This window comes from Alnus glutinosa, chromosome 3, assembly GCF_958979055.1.
Source record: "Alnus glutinosa chromosome 3, dhAlnGlut1.1, whole genome shotgun sequence".
Classification (NCBI taxonomy): domain Eukaryota; kingdom Viridiplantae; phylum Streptophyta; class Magnoliopsida; order Fagales; family Betulaceae; genus Alnus; species Alnus glutinosa.
In genome coordinates this window covers 30,792,283-30,814,330 of record NC_084888.1, presented here as the reverse complement: position 1 = coordinate 30,814,330, position 22,048 = coordinate 30,792,283, and the positions used below count along the sequence as shown (strand labels likewise).

The 22,048-nt window shown below is 35.8% G+C and overlaps 3 protein-coding genes and 1 non-coding gene across 6 annotated transcripts; 2 read left to right on the top strand and 2 right to left on the bottom strand.

Moving 5' to 3' along the window:
- The first annotated feature begins 408 nt into the window (after nt 1-408).
- LOC133863995 (UDP-glucuronate 4-epimerase 3) lies at nt 409-4,224 on the top strand. Its single transcript, XM_062300175.1, has 2 exons — nt 409-2,201; nt 3,985-4,224. The coding sequence occupies exon 1, from the start codon at nt 865-867 to the stop codon at nt 2,179-2,181; it is 1,317 nt and encodes a 438-aa protein (XP_062156159.1). The 5' UTR covers nt 409-864; the 3' UTR covers nt 2,182-2,201; nt 3,985-4,224.
- A 702-nt stretch (nt 4,225-4,926) lies between these two features.
- On the bottom strand, nt 4,927-6,935 carry LOC133864198 (small ribosomal subunit protein uS10z/uS10x-like). Its single transcript, XM_062300464.1, has 4 exons — nt 6,817-6,935; nt 5,759-5,901; nt 5,509-5,622; nt 4,927-5,322 (listed from the first exon to the last, which is right to left on the bottom strand). Exons 2-4 carry the CDS (start codon nt 5,868-5,870, stop codon nt 5,183-5,185), a joined length of 366 nt encoding a protein of 121 aa, XP_062156448.1. The 5' UTR covers nt 5,871-5,901; nt 6,817-6,935; the 3' UTR covers nt 4,927-5,182.
- Nucleotides 6,936-16,282: 9,347 nt separating this feature from the next.
- Nucleotides 16,283-16,400, top strand: LOC133865071 (U5 spliceosomal RNA). Its single transcript, XR_009899607.1, has one exon. It is a non-coding gene; the product is annotated as a U5 spliceosomal RNA (small nuclear RNA).
- An 876-nt stretch (nt 16,401-17,276) lies between these two features.
- LOC133862558 (uncharacterized) lies at nt 17,277-21,846 on the bottom strand. 3 transcript variants are annotated; one of them, XM_062298388.1, is made up of 8 exons: nt 21,728-21,846; nt 20,769-20,967; nt 20,545-20,667; nt 19,795-20,000; nt 19,146-19,289; nt 18,453-18,670; nt 17,796-18,054; nt 17,277-17,608 (listed from the first exon to the last, which is right to left on the bottom strand). In XM_062298388.1, the coding sequence occupies exons 2-8, from the start codon at nt 20,842-20,844 to the stop codon at nt 17,480-17,482; spliced, it is 1,155 nt and encodes a 384-aa protein (XP_062154372.1). In that variant the 5' UTR covers nt 20,845-20,967; nt 21,728-21,846; the 3' UTR covers nt 17,277-17,479. The 3 variants fall into 3 exon arrangements, with proteins under 3 accessions (XP_062154372.1, XP_062154374.1, XP_062154373.1); XM_062298390.1 differs by having other exon boundaries at nt 17,834-18,054; XM_062298389.1 differs by having other exon boundaries at nt 20,769-20,885.
- Nucleotides 21,847-22,048: the final 202 nt, after the last annotated feature.

The following is a 22,048-nucleotide window of genomic DNA, read 5'->3' as shown; positions in this document are numbered from 1 at the left end:
AGAAATACTAAATTAAGGTGGAGTTCACATACTCTATTCATGATCATCATAAATCTCAATTGACTGAACCAAATTGAAAGTCTCAAATTCCCACCACTCTCTCTCACGACCTTCCAATGGTGGGGAAGGGAAAAGCAGTAAACAAACCCCTTCATAATTCATAAAAATAGCCTCAAAGTCTCATCCATTCCATCTCCTAAGGCTACGAATCTCAGCACCACTCTTCACAAATCCCAAACTTTAAACAACTCCCATGCAAGATTTCCTTGAATAAAGGGGGGAATATGAATTAATTTGAAGGCCCCAATTTGAAGGCCTCCAAACCAATCAAACAAAAAACATGTAAAGACAGAAATTTGGATAAACAAGATTTTTACTCCCCCCACTTGCTTTTTCTTCATCCAATTGAAAACTTAATTGGATTTTCTTTTTCTTTCCTCAAGTCAAATTTAATTTAGTTTTTACTTTTTGAGATCATCTTCAACTCTCCCTCTATCTCTTTACTTTTTGCTTAACCAAAATCAAAAATTTGATCTTTCTCAGAAGAAGTATAAAAGCTTAAAAGAAAGACCAGCACCACCGCCAGCACCACCACCAACAACAACAACAACCCATCCCTCCAAGAAACCGGAAAGATTCCCCATAGACAAAAAAGAGAGGCTAAAAGGAACACCAACACCAACCAAGCGAAACCCTCTTTTCCCCCTCACTTTCTTTATCTTCCAACACCACCACCATTACAAGAATTCTGCCTTGAGCCCTAACCCAAATCCCAAATCCCAAATCCCAAATTCCCCAAAACCCACCAAACAAAAATCTGGGTTCTCTTCCAAATCCCACATTTTCCCACATTTTCCCGAGAAAATGTCCCAGTTGAAGCCAATGTCCCACCTCGACAACATTCCCTCAACTCCAGGCAAATTCAAGATGGACAAGTCCCCTTACATTCACAGACTCCGCTTGCACTCCGCTCTCGCCAAGCTCACCTTCTGGTCCGTTGTCTTTCTGGGCTTGATCTTCCTCTTCTTCTTCCGATCCCCATCTTCTTCGTCCCAACCGTCCGATCCTTCTCGCCGCTCTCTCCGGACCTACAACTGGGGTGGACCCGCCTGGGAAAAACGGGTCCGCTCCTCCGCCCGCGTCCGCTCCCGCAACGGCGTCTCGGTGCTTGTTACTGGCGCCGCCGGCTTCGTCGGAACCCACGTCTCCACGGCTCTGAAGCGCCGCGGGGATGGCGTACTCGGAATCGACAATTTCAACGAGTACTACGAACCATCCTTGAAGAGAGCTCGCCAAGCGCTTTTGGAGCGCACGGGCGTGTTCATTGTTGAGGGAGACATCAACGATTCCACGCTGCTGAGCAAGCTCTTCGAGGTCGTGGCGTTTACCCATGTGATGCATTTGGCTGCTCAGGCTGGAGTGAGGTATGCCATGGAAAATCCTGCCTCGTACGTGCATAGTAACATTGCTGGTCTTGTTAGTCTCTTAGAAGTTTGTAAATCCGCGAACCCACAACCTGCAATCGTGTGGGCGTCGTCTAGTTCGGTCTACGGACTTAATACTAAGGTACCCTTTTCGGAGAGAGACCGAACTGACCAGCCTGCTAGCCTGTATGCGGCTACTAAGAAGGCTGGTGAAGAAATTGCACATACTTACAATCATATATACGGTCTGTCGCTTACTGGGTTGAGGTTTTTCACGGTGTATGGTCCGTGGGGGAGACCCGATATGGCGTATTTCTTTTTCACGAGGGATATATTGAAAGGGAAGTCGATTCCGATCTTTGAAGCGTCTAATCATGGCACAGTTGCTAGGGACTTCACCTACATTGATGACATTGTGAAGGGGTGCTTGGCGGCATTGGATACCGCAGAGAAGAGCACCGGAAGTGGTGGGAAGAAGAAGGGGCCAGCTCAATTGCGGGTTTTCAATTTGGGGAATACTTCACCAGTGCCGGTTTCGGATCTTGTGAGCATTTTGGAGAGGCTTTTGAAGGTGAAGGCCAAGAGACGTATCATGAAGTTGCCCCGAAATGGGGATGTTCAATTTACTCATGCAAATATCAGCTTGGCTCAGAGGGAGCTTGGGTATAAGCCTACAACAGATCTGCAGACAGGTTTGAAGAAGTTTGTGCGGTGGTATCTCAATTACTATGCTGGTGGGAAGAAGGCCGCCGGCTGACAAATTCTTTCGATTGTGTGGTAGGATCCTTTGGATTCTGTTCATTATGATTCTTATGATTGTTTTTAACATTTCTATGTTCGTTGCACGATTATCTTCTTTTCGTATATCTTAAGGATGCCGTATAATGAGGAACCTTGTGTCCTGCCTTGAAGAAGTTTTGTGGTTGGTGGACATTGTTTTGTTGGGCACCTTCTAAGCTGTATCAAAGAAAACCAGAACCATCTTTTTCGTTCTCTGGAAATGTAATTGCTGTAGTTTCGGCCTTGTAGAATTCACTACTGATAGAGCATATGCTGATTGGTGGACATGTATCATTGTTATGCAAGTTAATAAAAAATCACACGATTAGTTTGGTCTTTCTGTTTGCCAGTTTGGTTATTTAATGAATTGAATTACCTTTGACTTTAATGTAATGCGTAATTTGTTTGTCATAAGAAGTCTTCTTGTATTAATGATGTCCACAAGCTTAGCTGCATCTTCGTATGACTAATTTTTTGACCGTGACTGTTTTTTTGCTCTGTACTTTCACCTTTTAAGGCCAGCCTATTTTTGACATATAGACTTAACTGCAGATTTCCAAACCACATAACTTTGTTCTTTGCTTTTCTGAGTAAATAGCAGATGCCCGAGCTTACCAGCAAATCATGTGTAAATAACGACAGTATTATGTATATATATATAATTGATAAAAAGGCTCTCAATTTATATAGGCATGTCCTGTGTTTGTATCTCCACACAATTGATTGTTTAATTTGAAGAACTCATATATTAGAAATGAACTTCTTTTTAAGCTGAGTTTAGAATTGAGGGAGAACAGTATTCTTTGTATGGCTACAGTTGGAGTTTTTCCCTTCTCCAAAGTTTAGGCGCTGTAGAGCAACAAATAGAGATGGCTGAATTTCAGCTTCAGCACCTCTTGCAGATTTTTCATTTTTAAAGTTTTATCCATGCTGTTTTTGGTGCTTTTACCCCATTCCTGACAATAGGAATTCCAAGTTTGCTGCTCTTTTTTTATGTTTGGAAATATTGAGAGAGAGTTTGTTCCTTCAGCAATGCGTTTGAAGGTCAAACTTTTTTTATCTTCGTCCTTTTGAGCATCAATTCAGACTGATGGTGGCGTGAGATATGCTGCTCTTTATCTATTGATGCCTTTCAAGACAGTCTTGATGCACTTTCTCTTTTGATACTTATCCCTATTTATTCATGGTCATGCCTCTCCAATTTTGGAAGACCTGAAATACCATAGCTTCTTTTGTTTATTATCAGTATCATATGCATCATGTCATACCTGCCTGAGCTGCAGACTTCAGTTATAATGTATGAGACTGTTTTGAAAAACTTTTTGTATCCTTGGAAATTACATGAAACTTTCCGGGAACACTATACATGGTCAAAATTTGGTTTTCAGTTCTCAGCAAAAAGAATATCTTGTAGGATTTGCCCAGTTGCCAAAATAGTTAAGCTCCTTAGTTTGCATAAGATAGTTATATATATGTAAGTGTAACCATTTACCTGCAGAAGGAGTTGTTCTGTTTGTCACTAGATGTTTCTATCGACATAGAGATTCTTGGAAGTACTTTGCTGTAATGATCTCCACAAATTCAAAAGAACATTGTTAATATTTTTGTTTTGAGAAGAGAAAAACACAAACACAAAAACAAAAAACAAACAATTGAACAAATGGAGCGGCTGTCTTCCTCATTACATAATTTTGGTATTTATGTTTTGATTTGTTTTTGCTTGTCATATTTTTGCCACTTTGTCGTTGCTTATGCCATGCCTTCAATTTTGGCTTTACAGGAGGATGTTCCCCATTTCCAGCTATACTTTGATAAAAGTTGAAATTTTTGAATTATGCAATTTGGCCCTATATAGGATTGTGTTGCTTCAATGTCGGTGGTCAATGTCCTTTTGCCTCATGACGTCAGATTGCAAAGTCTCGTAATTGCATCTGTTACCAACTTGCAATTTAGCATTTATTGGAGGCTGTAAACAAATAAAGCCACTGTTAAATGTCCAGTGGGTGAATTTTAGGATTATAATTTATGATTTATTCTCGTTAGTCTTTCATTTTTATTAGAATTAAAAAGATTTGAATGTCAGAAATATTATATTTTTACATACAAGTGGTTTATTTCAGTTATTCTTTTATTTCTATTATGCATTGTACAACAGAAAGTTAATAAAAATTTTAATGAGTTAAATATTATTAAATGTTTACATTTGTTTATTGAGAGATTTAGAGTTTCTCGAACTACTCTAAAGTAAAGAGGTTCAAGATTCATCGAATTATCCTATCAAAATTATTACCTCTTGTTAATTTTTTATCCCATATTACGTAAACGCATAATAGCTGCTCACAAACAAACTTGTCTCGAACAAGTTCATTTCAAGTTTGGTTAATTTAATAAATGTGCCGAGTTTGAACGTTAAATTTGATTCCAATTATCAAATGAGTCAATTTGGTACAACACTCACGGCGCATCGGATCAAGATCTCAAATTTGGACAGATGATTGTGAAAAACTACTTATAAGACCTCCTTAACCGGATAAGGATCTCCGATTTTCTCTTGGCCAAATCATTGGTCCTCATCTTCCATCCTCCTTAAGGAGACAACCTGTGCTGAAATGAAGAAACTGACCGCTTACTATGTTTCCTACTATAGTCTAGGTCTCTCAGTAAGCAAGTGAACTTGGCTCCCAACTTCTGTGAAATAAACAAATAATATGACATGCATAGCTTTCAATAAGACTTAAATCCCTGATATTACCAAAAAATATGACATGCAACCATGGACGTCTTTGCCAATAATAAGACTATCATTGCATAGCCTTCAATAGGGAAAATTGATCAAAAGACAAACCTTTCTCAAATCTATTGTGCAACAATGTTTTCAGTAGTAACTACTCCTCTAGGAAAAGATAAGCGCATCATTTTGAACATGGCTAATTGCAAAAAAGTTGGAAAGGAATTATAATTATCTGCAATATTAAACCTCAATCTGCTATTGTAACCTCAACCTCGACACCGGGTTCGATGGTGATGGAAGTAATCTGCTTCACCACTTCGGGGGAGCTGTAAAGGTCAATCACTCGCTTATGCACTCGGAGTTCAAACCTGTCCCACGTGTTCGTTCCTGGCAGTGAAATGAAAATTTCAAGACAAACCCCCAAAAGAAAAAGGAAAAAGATAAAAGGTGGTGTAATGGGATATGTTTTCATGCGTAAAATCAATAAAACTAGATAAAACAAGCCACGGATTTAGTCAAATGAACCAAGAAAACATTGATGAGAAAGAATAGAGTTTTTTTTTTGAGCAAGACCTTCGCCACATGGAGACTTTCTAGTAGTGATGTTAAGAACTTTGGTGGGTATCCTAACTGGTCCCTTCACTCTCAAACTCTTGTCCTTGGCACCACGAACAAGATCAGCACACACTGTCACAGCTCACAAACCTCTCAGCATATATCAAATAAATTTAAAAGTTTTCAAAAAAAAAAAGACAATTATTTGAATGCTCAATAGATAGTTCTAATCTGATCAGAACAACAATGACAGAAAAAAATGGAGCACCTTTCTCGAGATTCTTGACATTCTTTGAGGTGAGGGTGATCCTAATGCGGTTAATCTGCTCCTGAGGTTCCTCCAAACCAGCCTTACCAGGCTTCGGTGCAATGTAAGCCATGATTTCTTTTTCTAATTTTGAGTCACTGATACTGCACTTAATTCAACATATCTGCTAAGTACTGTTTGTCACTATAGTCTATAAGCAACAGAGCTATTTTAGATGAGACATTATCTACATGTCTTTTAGCTTCAACCTTTTTATTTTTGGACAAGTTTAGTTTCAATCATTTCAAGAGAATCAAAGTTGCAAAACTTTCCCTGAAATAACTTGAAGCATAAAACTATAGATAAACATGTTATATATCTCAATGAAAAACGCTGTGTCCTCATTTGGTAAATATTTTGAAAACACTTTCTCAAAACTATCGACAAACAATTTAAAACACAAAACACTTTTCAAAAAAGTCCAAACATTTTCTTTTCGCCTATATCACATCAAAACCATTATCATACAATCTATTAAAAAGAACATAATCATACATAAAACTTTGAAACTGTACACATTACTCTTATACGATATATGTCCCAAAAGAAAAATGCCCAGCACCCAACTCCACCTCTATCTCAATAGAATGCCTCATTCATCAAAACCAACTTTTATTTATGTATTTAGCACATTACTCTTTTTGCTTTTTTTCTTTTTCTTTTTCCCTGGTTACTTATCACTGAGGCTCTGTTTGGCTTAAAAGAACAAAAAAGAAACTAAAACAAATGGGTTGCGACAGAATTTGTATTTCTTTCTCAAGCACACGCAGTGAAAAAACTCTTATTTTCCTCATCTTTTAAGCACAAAGAAATGGCGAAAATGTAAAATTCAAGCAATTGATGCTAAAAACCGAAGGAAATCAAAGAGTTAATGTTCGATGTCTTATCGTTTAAACCTACATTCACCTATGCCTAATACGAAACATAGGATTCAAAACTACATCTTTCTTTTATGCCATTCTTTCTCGGTAGCCAAACAAAGTGTAAGTAACCAAAACACAGGGAAATTGAGAGGAAACCTGAGAGTGGAGGGAACGAACGACGGCGTATAAGCTTTAGAACTCTGATGATAGCAAGGTAGGCACGGTAAGCTCGCTCTGTGCAATTAGGGTTTTGTATTTATACACAAAATAAGAAAATATACGTATTTACTATTTTTACCAGAACATACCGATATATTTTGTTCTTGTTAAAATTGAGCCCTCATTTTATTTAAATATATAGTTTTTGCCTGTTGACTTGAGAATCTTTACAAAAGAACCCCCAAAGATGGCATTTGATATTTTTGCTAAAAATAGCATTTAAAAATATTATACACCATACTTTTATGAAACTTTATTGATATGGCACAACAAATTGAGAAATGCTACATGTACTTAAACTTTTACAAATTGAGTTTTACTAAGATGATGTGGAGCTTATTCATTGGTACCCGTAACATTTATTTTTATTAATTATTTTAATCATTTTCAATGAATAAGCTCAACATCAATTAGTAAAACTATTTTTGTAAAAGTTTAAGTACATGTAGCATATATCCAACAAATTAACATTTATATTGAATAGAAGTTGAGGTTGATGACAATGTGACAATAACGAGGTTGAATAAAAGTATATTGTATAACATTACTTTATTTATTTTGTATTACTTTAATGTATAAAATTTGCATGTGTAGCTTAGCTTGATTGGATTTGAATCTTCTCCATTTCATTTTAAACGGAGGGTAGCCATTTAATGAAAAATTAGCTACAAACTGCTTTGTGGTTAATTCCGAAAAACCAGTATAATAAATTGTCAAGTGTCCCTTAGTATATATTTTTCACGTGTTTTTTTTTTAATAGCATAATAAAAGAGGGACAGAAATTTCCTACAAATCAGTTTATAGGAAATTTCATATAACCCACATATAAGATTGACATATGTCCCTTGACTCCCTTAGCTGTGACAAGCATATGTTGTTTTAATAATATGTACTTCTCACATGCTTTTTTAATAGAATTAATAAAAAAAATATATGTTTCTCACATGTTTAAAAGACACATGTCACTCTTATATGTGGGTAGTATGAAATTTTCTACAAACCAGTTTGTCGGAAATTTATCTCCATAAAAAAGTATGTGTTTTTCACATGCTTTAGGGACACGTGTCATTTTATTATACTAGTTTGTAACTAATTTATGTCTTAGATCACATACTATGGGACACTTGACAATTTATTAGACTATTTTGTAAGAATTAGTTACAAATCAGTTTGTAGCTAATTTTTGTCCATCTGATATTATCTAATCAATCTAAATAAGGTTTCCTACTTTTGCTAAAAATAATGTGTTGAATTTTGTTTGATATAATTTATGTGATATTAAACATTCACAACAGCTTTCCTATGACCTATTCCATTCCTTACATATAGGAAAAATGTAAAAAAAAAAAAAAAAAAAATCATAAAAAATTACCCACATCATATACCCTATCGGTTCCCCAAACATTGAGAATGCTACAGTTCTACCCAATGTGTAGGGAACCGAAAGAGCTTCCATATCTATTATTTTAATACAAAATATTTTTATTTCCTTTCTCATCTCTCATCTTTTTACCATTTATTATGTTTGTGTTAGAATTTTGAGAAAAATATGAGAGTAGGTATAAATTTATATTTGTAAATGAATAATATTTAATTGATAAAATGAAATATAAGGAAAGCTATTGTTAAGTGTATTTAAATAATGAAGTAAAAAGTAATTTTATTCTCTAAATTTAAGAAAAATCAAAAGAAAATTGATGTGAATTCTGATACTATGCAATCTCCCTTGTTGTTAGGACTTTGGTTTAAAGCATAGTGCTATTATAGGCAAACATAACGCTACACGTGGACATTTTCATGTGAGAGCACATCCATACTATTTTGTGTGAGATTGGTCCAAGTAAGGCCATCTTCAACAGACTTGCCATTTTAACAAAAATGGTTAAATTTAACTTTTATCTGCTTTTTCTCTCTTCCAGCAGAATAGTTACTCTAGCTGGTCTTCTTAACATGTAAACAGTAAATAGCCAACACTGACTATTAACTGTTCATAAGTTACTGAATAAAATAATAATTTCTCTCTCATCATCAGAGTAAACTAATCAAACATAGAGATAGAATCTAGAAGACATTCCCCAATGAAAATGCTTGAGCTTCACAGGGAGAGAGCGGAGCGAGAGAGAGATGACGGAGCGAGAGAGCTGGGCGACGGGGCTGAGCGACGGGCTCAGCGAGAGAGAGCGATGAAGCTGAGCTGCGGGCTGAGCGAGAGGGGTGGCGGGCTGAGCGAGAAAGAGCGACGAAGCAGACGAGACGAATTGAACGACTAGGCAACGGAGCTGAGCGGCGGGTAAACGCATTGTTCCCTGTTTTGTTTTGTTTGCCATTTTTGTTCACTGTTCCCTGTTTTGTACGCAATAGCAGATTGTGTATTGTAGTATGTTTTTTCCTGTTTGGGTTATAAAGTCTAGCTACTGAATATTCTTTGAAACATCTCTTCCCAAGTTCAATTTGAACTAAACTTGGAATGCCAATTTCTGTCCAGCTTTTTAGTTATCTTTCTGCATCCCATTTTGATTTAGTATATATTGGAATTAGCAAAACTTCATGAAACATGGCTTATTTTGTAAGCCTTTGACTTGTCTTTCCCTTTTCCATGAATAAGTTTGGCAGAACATCATAAGTGTTTCTACTTTATGCACCCAATCTCTGTTTTGAGAACCAATCTGGCAATCTGTTACATCGACTACGTTTAGATTCGATTTTACGAGAAACAAGAAATACTCTGAATTGATACTGAAAATAAGGATCAAGAGAGAACTGATGAACAAGAACAAAGAACAAAAGTGACATTGAACATATGATTTAAATAAAAATTAAATGGATTCAGTCCTTTCTCTATTTGCAGATGTAATGGGTACATGAATCTGTATAATTCATCAAACTAGGGCTATCAAATCCATTAAAAAAAGTTATAAAAGTGACAAAGTTATTGATCCTAGACACCCTGAAATTCAAAAAAACTACATATATTTGATAATTGTTCCTGTCTTTTTATTTTTAAAATTAGTTTTTAAACGAATTAATTATCAAACATGTTTAAAGTGTTGTGTTTTGAAAACAAAAATTGAAAATTGTTTTCTGTGAGGCCATATCTTAAAACTTGTTTAACTAGATATTGGTTGAAAAGTGTTTTTCAATGTTTGATAGAAGTTGTCCCAACCCAATAAGAAGAGAGAGGGGTACAGTAGTAAATGAGCTAAATGAGAAATTTCATTTTTGGGAATTGGCATTCTTCGAGTAGAATATATGCTAGATTGCATACTGGAATGGATTAACATTCTCTACTTAATGTATTAACTATAAAACCTTGTTGATTGGGAAGGTCTTGTTGAATGGATTCTCAAGGGCAAGGAAACGCATCTTTCATCAACCTCTTAAATCAAGATTATGATGAATCCATGGGATCTCCATATCTAAGTGTTGAAATTGATAAACCAGAATCTGAGATTGCAACCAATCTTAAGAAACCCAGAAGTGGCAACTTTAGCATTGAAGAAGATGTTTTACTTGTAGAATCATGGATAAATACTAGTGTTGATCCGGTGAATGGGAATGACCAATCAAAGAAGAAATATTGGTGGAGAATTTGGAAGAAGTACCATGAACATAAGACCTTCGATACTAGTCGGAATGAGACATCTCTATTTAATAGATGGGGAGTAATTCATAAGAACGTAAATAAGTTTTGTGGATGCTTAGCTCAGGTTGAGTCAGCACATCAAAGTGGGATCACTCAGCAAGACAAGGTATAATTTATATTGATTATTGTGTCAACGCATCAATCCACCAATTTTTATTAAGGGTATAATTATGTTTCTATTTCTTAATTTTGCAGATTACTGGGGCAAAGGAGTTATACCGGAGTTTGGTTGGTGTTCCATTTGCTTATGAACATTGCTGGAATTTATTGAAGAATTGTCCAAAATGGAGTACTAACAATGATAAAACAAGAAAAAGATTATTCGGAAATGCATCTTCGCCTTTTACTGAAAGTCCGATAAATCTAGGGGAAGATATTGTCTCTACTAGTAACTTTGTAGATTTGGAGAGACCTGAAGGCAGGAAGGCCGCAAAAGAGCGATTGAATAAAAAAAAAAAACAATGATAACAATGATGATATTGTTGTGGAGCAATGATAGCAGCTGGGAGGAAACTACAACTTATGGAAAAAACGAGTGCTCAAGAGGATACTAGGATTCAATTTGAGGGAGAGAAAATTCGAGTTGAGGCAGAGAAAATCGAGTTGAGCAAGCTAAGTTACGAGTAGATGAGGACAAAATCATGCTCACAGATACAAGTGGCTTGTCTGAATCCCAAAGAGAATATATTCGTATTCGACAAATGGAAATACTTGAAAGTCGAAGGATGAAGTAAAGCATGCTTGAGTTATGACTGGAAATCAGGAGCTTTTTCACTTACTGTTTGCTAGAACTTCTGGTTAATAGTTTTTGTTGGTATAAAAGTTTCTATGTTGATGGTGATTGTGGATTGTTTATGTTTTAAATGATGGTTTCTTTTTGTTCTTTTTTGTTCCTGGATCTCGTGTACTGAAATTCTCATACTGAATCTCATTAAATTGCTGGAAATTCTGCTATATATTGAAGAATACTGCTATAAATTGCTATATTAAATTGCTGGAAAGTTTGCTGAAATTGATGGAAATTCTACTGAACATTACTTGCTGGAAAATCTGCACTTGGTAACATTGATTGCTGAATTTATTAAAATTTGCACTTGAGTGGTTGTGAATTCTGCTGAAATTGCTGGAAAATATACACTTGTAGGAAAATCTGCACTTGTAGGAAAATTCTGCACTAGCTATAGAGTTAGGCCAGCAAGCTTGATTTCTGGAAAATCTGCACTTGGTAGCATTGATTGCTGAATTTATTAAAATCTGCACTTGAGTGGTTGTGAGTGAATTCTGCTGAAATTGCTGGAAAATATACACTTGTAGGAAAATCTGCACTTGTAGGAAAATTCTGCACTAGCTATAGAGTTAGGCCAGCAAGCTTGATTTCTGGAAAATCTGCACTTGGTAACATTGATTGCTGAATTTATTAAAATATGCACTTGAGTGGTTGTGAACTTATTAAAATCTGCACTGGAGTGGTTGTGAATTCTGCTGAAATTGCTGAAAATTCTGTTGAACATTGCTTGCTGGAAAATCTACACTTGTAAGAAAATCTGCACTAGCTATAAAGTTAGGCCAGCAAGTTTGATTTCTGGAAAGTCTGCCCATTTGCCCATTAATTGCAGAATTTATTAAAATTTGCACTGAATTTATTAACATTCAGTAGCTTGCTGCACTTAAATACACCACAGACATGTGGATTATTAACATTCAAGAGCTTTTTTAGTTTTATGCTACCACTTCAATAGACAAATACACTTCATCTACGACACAATGTCTATCAATCCTATAAGAAAAATGCTCCTGGAAGACTCTGACTCTGAGAATGAGTTGGAACTACTTTCTGCAATTGTTCTGGCACGTAGATATTTCAAAAGAAAGGGAGGATCTAGTTCACGTCGTGGTGGTTCTGTTCCAGGACGTATGTTCATCGATCGTGATTCTTTGCAAGGCCACCAAAGGCTTTTTTTTGGATTATTTTGCTGATTCACCGATATATCCTCCAAAAATATTTCGCAGGAGGTTTCGGATGCATCGTCATCTTTTTTGTCGTATTTTGTCTAAGGTAGAAGAGTACGATCCGTACTTTGTCCAAAGAAGAAATTGTGCTGGAACAATCGGTTTGTCTTCCCTTCAAAAAGTGATTGCCGCATTTAGGATGCTCGCTTATGGAGTACCAACTGACTACGTTGATGAGTATGTGTGAATTGGAGAAACCACTGCAATAGAATCTCTTCAAAGGTTTGTTAGTGCGGTTGTTAATATTTTTTCTAATGAATATTTAAGGTCTCCAAACAGTAATGATGTTCTAGATTGTTAGAAGTTGGCGAAACACGTGGTTTTCCAGGGATCTTGGGTAGCATTGATTGCGTGCACTGGACATGGAGGAATTGTCCAGTTGCGTGGAAAGGTATGTTTACTGTCCATTGTCATGAACCAACAATGATTTTGGAAGCAATGGCTTCACAAGATCTATGGGTATGGCATGCATTTTTTGAGTTACCGGGTTCTCACAATGACATCAATGTTCTAGAACGGTCTTCTGTGTTTTCTCATATCACTGAAGGGCGTGCTCCTCCAGCCAATTACACAATCAATGGTCATAACTACATAATGGGATACTATCTTGGTGATGGTATATATCCACAGTTGTCAACTATTGTAAAGACAATTTCATGCCCACAAGGAAAAAAGGCAAAACTATTTGCTGCAGCCCAAGAGTCAGCAAGAAAGGACGTGGAACGTGCGTTTGGAGTGCTTCAAGCACGATTCGCAATCGTTCGTGGACCTGCACGTGGTTGGAGCTGTGAAACACTCACTTACATTATGAAAGCGTGCATAATAATGCATAACATGATCGTTGAAGACGAACGAAATACTAACGATGCTAGTAACATTGATTATGAACAAATCGATGAAACTCCTTATGTACAAATTTCTCACGAGCATACCCCTGGATTTTTGGAGTTCATTGAAAGGCATGTGAACATTAGAGATCGTCAAACTCATTCTCAACTACAATCCGACCTTATCGAGTACTTATGGCAATTGCATGGTCAAATTGAAGAATTATTAGTCTTATTGAATGTTTGTAGTTGCTTTGTTTTCCTTTTTGCATTGTTGTTTTTTGTTGTTGTTATTGTTGTTTTTTTTTTTTTTTGTTCTAAAAAAAAAAACAAAAAAAAAAAAAGTGAAAGGAAATTGTTTTATGTATTGGGTGCAATGTAGCTTAAAGAATGTGTGGAAATTCAATATTTCTTATTTTATTGAGTGTTGGCAACAAAATAATAAAAAAATAATGAAAAATAATATTTAAATGCAAGTAGAGAGTTGAATAGTGAATCTGGTGGAGAGAATATAAGATAAACAGTAATTAAAGTGGAAAGTTAGACTTTTCCAATAGCTATTATAACTTTCCAGCAGGAGAGCTACTTTAACCGATAAGTTAAATTTGGCTATTTTTTTTTTATCTTTTTCTTCCTCCAGCAGAGTAGCTATTCTAACTTTTTTGCTAACTTCATGAACAGTAAATAGCCACTAGTGGCTATTCACTGTTCACATATCTACTATTATTTATTTATTTTTTTTATTTTTTTATTTTTTTTCCCTCTTTCTCTCACTCCTCTCTCGCCCACCAGAGAAGACGAGGTCCGACGCCGACGCTGCTCCTTTGAATAGGCACCAGTCTCCTCTCTCTGCGCCGACGCCGAGATCCGACCGATCCTCCCAAAGCTCCGGCGCCGAACGAGGCCGTCCTTGATGATTTAGATGTCGACGCCGTCTACGTGCCCCTGCCCACCGACCTCCACGTACGCTGGGCCATTCTCGTCGCCTAGAAGAAGCAACTCTTGCTGCTCGAGAAGCCACCATCAATCGCACCGGTTCTGGGTCTTGGGTGTGGGTGGGCAAGTGGAGATAGAAGTTGAAGGATTTAAGGAAGGCCCGGTAAGCACGTTGTTGCCTTCATCCCCCACACCAAAATCCACGCCTCCATCGACTACGTTGTCACTGTTGGATCTGATCTCTGCATCGTCACTGCCGGAGATGGGTTGGGGTTGGGGGAGAGGGGAGAGTGAGAGGGAGAAGTGGAAAAAAATAAAAAATAAAGAAAAAGATTAAAAAACAATATTTAAAGAAAATGAAAAGTGGAATAGAGATTATTGTTTGAGTGTTTTTAAGATAGCCAGTGGTTAAAGTAGAGATTTGTACTTTTTGAGTAGCTATTTTAACTCCAACTGCTAGAGATGGCCTTAGAGCAATTTGCTGAGCCTAACCCACACCGAGGAGTGTTGAAAAATAATTATATATTTGATGTTGCGATTTTATAAATAAAAGATATAATTTTAAATTAAATTGCAGAAAATAAATAACTTGGAATTATATTTTTAAAAAATTGTGATTTAAAAATACATAAAATCTGTTTTTTCAAATCCAGGCAATGAGATTCTTTTTGAAAACTCACAATTTTAAAACCTAAACTACAATTTTAATTTTTAAAGGCCAAGCTGCAATATTGCTAAACGCTTAGCTACATTTTTATAAATTTCGTTTTTAAATCACTTTTTTAAATCACAAATTCAAACGGATCATAAAAAAACCAATCTCCATGCGTTAAATAATAGGAGACCATGTCACGTACACTTAAAAAAATAAAAAGTGATGTATAGCATTACTCATTCAAAAATGACAACAAAGCTATGATAAGTGCGTCATCTTCTATATATATAAGCAATAGTCATGATTTGAACTTGATAGATGATAATCATTACCCATTTTCAAACATTTGTCATTAAAAATTAGACATAAATTTTTTACAAACTTACTTTTAAAAATGACATGTATCTTTTAAGGAGTAATTTTAGATGTCATATTCATGTTCCTCTTGTGTTCCTTTAACAATAATATGGCTTTTAAAGTCATTATTTGATCAAAATTCAATAATGATCAATTACAGGTTTAATGGTAATTTTTAAAGCCACATTATTATTAAAGGGATACAAGAGAGGCTTATAGAATTACTTACTTCTCATATACTTAAAAGACGAGTAATTCTATACGTCATATTCATGTTCATCTAATAATGATGTGACTTTTAAAATCACTATTTGATCAAAATTTAATAATGATCAATCACAACTTCAATGGTGATTTTAAAAAGCAACATTATTATTAGATAGACAAAAAAACAAAAAAAACAAAAACAAAAACAAAAAGGAAAAGAAAAGAAAGAAAGAGGGGCTTCCAATATTAGTCGTACATCAATGAAAATGAAAGTAATTTCCTATAGAGTTCGTTGGGTATCAACTCTAGAATTTGAGTAATGCTAAAAGTTTTTTTTGTGTCATTTTAAAAATGAAGTGGCTTTTAAAATCACTATTGAGTTTGTGATTGGTCACTATTAAATTTTGATCCAATAGTAATTTTAAAAGACCACCTCATTTTTGAAAGGACACAAAAATAATAAATGAAGAACTTGTAGAGTTACTGGTGGCCATCTTCAACTATTTCAAATCACTCTTATTATTCAAACAAAATATAAAAAAGAAGAAAATGATATGAGATTATGAGCCCTCGATCTCTTTCGTGTTTTTGGGCTTGGTCTTGGTCTTGGTTTCGGTCTCGTGGGCTTCACTCAAGTTATTCCGTGTATAATTGAATCAACTCACGTGCTCTCTCTTTTCATTACAAGTCCCACACTGGAAAGAAGCAATAGAACCCCACAATACAACCTATATAAAAAGGCAAGCTAGTTCCTCTTACAAATCACGCAGCCGCGCGGTGAGCACAAAGCGAACTATTCTTTCGCCTTTTACTAAAGAATACCGTGTGCGCGCCGCAAATAGCGGCATACGCCTATTTTTGGAGGGTTTCTTCCTTTGGGAAGAGCCCCACAAATCAGTCTAAAATTTATCTTTGTTGATTGTGCATGGGAGCTGTTTGTTTCCATTAAGCGCAAAAGAACAATTAGTGGTTTACAGGTATAGATGATTTAGCAATGTCATAGAAAGATCTGTTCAAGCATCATTTTCGTCAACAGTATGAGTAATCGTATTTAGTAAAAATCAGCTAATTAAAGTGTTGATTTTTCATTAGAGGAATTACTTGTTATGTGGTATTTCGACAACATGATCTATTCTTTGATTCTTCCACCTTTTAATACCGTGGACAGCAGCATCAGCCAATTGTTCCCGGGGTTTTGGACATTAAACCTAGCCCTCAGTTTTCTCATTCACCAAGCAAAGCACATATCAAATTTGCCTTTTCAAATACCACAGGATATCAGTACCAGAGAAGCCCACCAAACGTTTTTCTTTTAATACCAACTCCTGAACTTTTATCAGTAGAGGCCCTCTTTGAGGTGGATTATCACATAGAAATCGCTAGCCTTTTTGTATACCCTACCCCTATTTTTGCTCTTCTATAGTAACCTTTACAAAAAAGGAGTGGCAGTACAGTTTGGTGAGGAATCACTTGTTTGGTGAAACCTAGGTTCACAGCAGAAGCTAGTTATGGCATATACATATTAGCGAACTTTTTCGACCACAGATAACTTATTATGGTCCCAAAAGATATGCCTTCAAGTGCGTAATGCTACTTGGTTAGACCACATTTCAAAGTAGAGCTACTTTGACAAGGCAACATGCGATAGTATTACCTTGAATCAGTATCATGTTCACACTCCCTTAGCAAAAACTAATTTCCTCTCACTCAAAAAAGTTGAAAGAAAGATGTAAAAGGAGTATTGCAAGAGAAGAATTGAAGGTAGTCAAACTGTAGTTTCCTACGTTGGTTACAGGAAATTGGTATCCATAATTCTGAGTTCTCATATCTTTAAAATTCCATGTGCTGCCTGCAAAACTGAATCTAATACCAAGGATGGAAAGGCTAGTTGGCAGAGATGGCACCAGCTCATTCCGTAAATTGAGTAAAATCGGTTCTTCCACCAATAAAATCGTATGGAGTAACTCAAAAATCATACTTCGTTCTCCCACTATATAAGATGAGGCATAACATATCTGACATGTTACCAGAGGAATTGAAGAAGTTCCAAGACTCTAGCATTAGGCGTTTCCTTGATCCCTTGAAATGGACAACCTGTATCCAGGACATAAAGTTAGACATGAGAGATAAAATCGTGTTTAACAGCTTCAGGATCTCTTTGCTTTTTTTGTTTGTTGTTTTTTGTTTTGTTCCCTTCTCCTTTTGCAAGACCCAAATTAAACTACACTCCTATATTCAGCTGGTAATCAAGATCATAAGAAGTTATGTTCATATTGCACACCTTAACATCTAAGGGCATGCCATGAAATTGACCTGCACCTTCGGGTGGCGTCCAATTGTATATAGCACAAGGTAAAAATAGTACTGAGGCACCTCCAATTTCTTCTAGAAAAGCTTGCGGTTTGGTAAATTTCCTTGTGTCAAAGGAAGGGTCCGACTTTACAACCCATGCAAGAGCTAACTGATCTCCAAGCATTCGGGAAGCACTAATGTACTTTGAACTGTAAACTTTCAATACTTCTTGTAAAAAAACCTTTGCCCTGCATCCAACTTCACATCTTAATTTCCTTTTGTGTTGCCAAGAAAATGTGAGGAACACAACAAAAAAAGAATGACAGGAAATAAAAGAAAAAGAGGAAACTTTCAGTAAAGGGGTAGAGATTTGTCCACTCAACAGAAAATTTCATTGAACCCTCTCTACTATGCCTTCACCACATTTTCTTCCTTTTTTCTTCTCAGCAATATGACCCTTACTTACCAAAACATTTTTTTTTGAATAATCAAAATGATCGTTGTGGTGGAACATGATCTATGCAACCGACTGATATGGTTTTACAAGGTCCAGATTTAAGCTTCCTTTATACATTTCTTCCTCTAGTTGCAACCAAACTGAGCATACAAAAATTAAAATAAAGAAAATATAATGCAATTAATGCACCTTAAAATCCCATCAGGTGTACCCCTCACTGCTATAAATCCTGAATTCAAAGGTTGAGCTTTGTTGTTCCGGAAGGTGAGAGCCATATGAAAATTTGGATAATCCCGAAATATCTGTCCTAGATCATTAACCATTGCTACATCTGAGTCGGTGAAGATGTAATGAGTGATATGCCCCTTCTTATGAGAAAGCTCCTCAAGCCTTGCTTCTAGAAAAGCCTGAATTACAGGGGGGGGAAAAATGATAGAACATATCAAATTACAATATCGTGTACAGGATGGGAAGACAACGGTAATTTCTTGTGCTTTAAAATTGTTTTATATATATATATAAAAAAGATGTCTTTAATGAGGTCTTGTTGCTAATAAAAACAGTGACAGCCCCACAGATAAATAATGAGTACGATATAGACAGGGACTTGGAGCACTCCCTGGCCTTTTGAAAATGGAGAAGGAAAAAGTTATGAGTTGCAACTTGCTCAATGGAATCGTGAAATAATCATAAATATTGATACTTAAATTTAGAACATATAGATCAGTCAATCACAGGGAAACAATAGAAAGTTCAGGATCTTCAAACAAATGAATATTGCTCAAGAAGCATAGCTATTGACCAACAACAGAAATGTTCCTCTTCAAAACAAAAAAAAACAACAGAAATGTTCAACCTAGTGTAAATGCAATGTGCTCTTACAATGTAAGACCTGATTCTTTGAAGCATCAACCTGTCTCGTGAATATTCACCTTGAATTGGAAGGAAGGTGACCCTATTTCTATGCATTTGAAGGTCAGATGCTGGGTCCGTAAGAATTATAATGTTGCTTTGAGGCATTGTCACCTGAAAACATAACATATACATAAGCATTTTGGATTCAGACACAATAGACCAAATTTGCTTTCCGGTAAAATCCATTGATATTAGACATTCATTTTTCCTTAGAAGGATTGTTCTATAATCTGGGAAAAAAGGAGGCGCGGGGTGGGGGAAGACATACAAGCTTTAACCTACTACTCTAAGCAAAAAAGAAAAAAGAAAAAACCCTAGATTTTGTAACCATGTATCCACTAAAACCTGAATTTCATCCATGGTAGAGTGGATAATTGGAAAATATTTAACCAGATCTTTTCGATCCTTTTATGGAGTCGTACAAGAAGAAAAAGAAAAGAAAAAGAAAAAAGAAAAAAATGTCAGTAAAACCTCAATCTTCTATTATGAGCCTGTTAAAGGATATTATAGAGTAATTTAAATAGTATAGATTCAACAAAATTTAGCAAAGTTTCTGGGAAGTGTTGTAAATATGTACTTGTCAAATGATATTGCTAGGGCTTTACTAAGAAATTACCTGAATGAAGTCAATGAAGACATTCAGTATGGCCATTGATCTCTCCACCTTACTATATGAAGTATTCCCAACAATAACCAAGTCTGATTTATCATCTACATGTATGTTCAGGGAAGAATTATAAATGGCAAAAACAGTGACAAAAGCAATATTTTCTCCGCCTCTGGATATGTGGGAGAAGATTGACTTGTTGACAGCTTTGATACCTGCAATATACATCAGACATGAAACACACATAAGGCACTACAACACAAAGGCAATAACCTACATATAGGAATTGAAAGCAACATTAATTGCAAAAATCAAAATATCATTTGACCACAGCAAAAGCAATACTACAATATTTACAAGGAAATAGATGCCAACTATACATTACATTACTTTTTTCCTATATAAAGAACAGAGAACTCTAAAAGAAGTTGTAAGTCATAATTCCCTGTCAAGGATATTAATATTGAAGTAAGTCTGAACAGCCATTGAGTAAATCTCAGCTAAATCAGCAGCCAACCAAATCAAAGTCCAAGAATAACATGTTTCCTAAGATCTCAAGAGAGTCCTGTAGTATGAAGACCATGTCTTAATGAGAAGGACTATCACTAACTAGCTGATTGAACAACTAATTAGGTGTAACATGTAAAAAATTATAGTTCAAAATGCAAAGAAAAAACCCATACTCACAGTTATTTAATTTCTTAGATCAACAAAATGTATTACAAACCACTATATTATAAAGACAGAGACTGCAAGAACCTTCACATTGCAAACGGTTGGGCAAGCCTTGTCCAGCAGCAGGCCCAAGCACAAGATGATCAAATTTCTTGCTATGTTTCTTCTGTGGATATTCTACATTCGAGTTCTGATGCAATTCCATAACTGAAATTTGCAACAAAAAGGTTCACTCTTATGCCTCAGCTAACATATAAACTGAAAAGAAAAACTATTAATGAAGTAGAAATAGAGAGAGTAACAATCACCAGAGAACAAATGAGGAAGGAAGAAAATGAGAGGAAGACAGAAGAGAAAACGACGCCAGCCACTGAATATTCTCATGGCTAAGAAACCTCTCTAGAGACCTGCTGTCTTAGAGATCACTGCACAGGCAAGAAGAAAACCCAAAGATCTATAATACAAGGTCTTTATTTTCCGCAAAAATGACCTTGTGCTTTATTAGGACTGCACAATTAATGGAGAAACTATTAAACATTTTTTACATTAATAATCTCATTTATAATAACCACCTAATTTTAGAAATCAACAAATTATACATCAAAGGTCAAGTGCAACGATTTCTCAGATGAGACGATTGATAGGTTGCAAAAGTGAAAATCACTGCCAACTTATAATGGGAGTTCTTGTAGGTTTATAAGCAACCCTTCTATTACCCTCCCCTCACAAAAGAAAAAAAAAATTACCAACCCACCACTGCATCCATAGAAATGAATTCTACATTAACCCAGAAGCAATTTTTGGTTCCAAATCAAATGATAAAAAAACCTGTACTCAATCAAACAAAAGACTCACATGAGGCATCGGATCAAGCTTACGAATAGTCTCAGCTAATAAAACCAACAATCAACTCCTCCATGATTTCTTAGCCATCGAAAATGAGTGCAACATAGCATATTTCAACAAGATTGTAGCATGTTGCTACAGATACACGCGCGTTGGGAACTTGGGATTGTGATATTCAAGTGAACTTTTCTTTAGCATATACTTGAGAATTAACTTTTGTGTGTGCCTTTTTTTTACTTTTTCTATGATTTGAAGGGGACATATTACAGAGCATAATTACAGAACTAAAGTTCACTTTCAATGCAGAAAAAACAATTGCGAAGTTGAATTGCTATAATTACAGGAAATGTGAAGCAACAATTAGAGGTGATCGACAGATTCAGAGAAAAGAGTGACTGAGTGAGAGAGAAAAACCACATACCCAAAGAGAAAGAGAAGCAATTTTCGAATCCTGATGCAGCAACTAAGAGAACCAGACCCTCGTCTCACGTATAGACGAGCTCCCCGGGAAAACACCGATTTTCATTATTTTACATTTTTACTACTCTTTTTCTTTTTGTGAACCGTCGTTTTAGCTCTTCTGATTAGCAACGGACTACTATTTTTATTGGGCCCCAACCCATCCATTGTAATGGGCCTGGCAAAGGAGAGATGAGCCTTTAAACCAAGTTCCTTTTTTTTTTTTTTAATTATTATTATTAGTTATTCATTTATTTCTAAACCAAGTTTTTTTGTTTTTTTT

Bases quoted from the DNA above. Each gene is read 5' to 3' on its own strand.
- LOC133863995 (XM_062300175.1), top strand. From the start codon at position 865: ATGTCCCAGTTGAAGCCAATGTCCCACCTCGACAACATTCCCTCAACT.
- LOC133862558 (XM_062298388.1), bottom strand. From the start codon at position 20,844: ATGAGAATATTCAGTGGCTGGCGTCGTTTTCTCTTCTGTCTTCCTCTC. The intron at 20,668-20,768 runs GTGATTGTTACT...TGCAAATTTCAG, and splicing joins CCTTCCTCATTTGTTCTCTG to TTATGGAATTGCATCAGAAC. The intron at 17,609-17,795 runs GTGTGCAATATG...TCCTGGATACAG, and splicing joins GCATGCCCTTAGATGTTAAG to GTTGTCCATTTCAAGGGATC.
- LOC133864198 (XM_062300464.1), bottom strand. From the start codon at position 5,870: ATGGCTTACATTGCACCGAAGCCTGGTAAGGCTGGTTTGGAGGAACCT. The intron at 5,623-5,758 runs GTGCTCCATTTT...GAGCTGTGACAG, and splicing joins TGTCAAGAATCTCGAGAAAG to TGTGTGCTGATCTTGTTCGT. The intron at 5,323-5,508 runs GTCTTGCTCAAA...TTTCACTGCCAG, and splicing joins AAAGTCTCCATGTGGCGAAG to GAACGAACACGTGGGACAGG.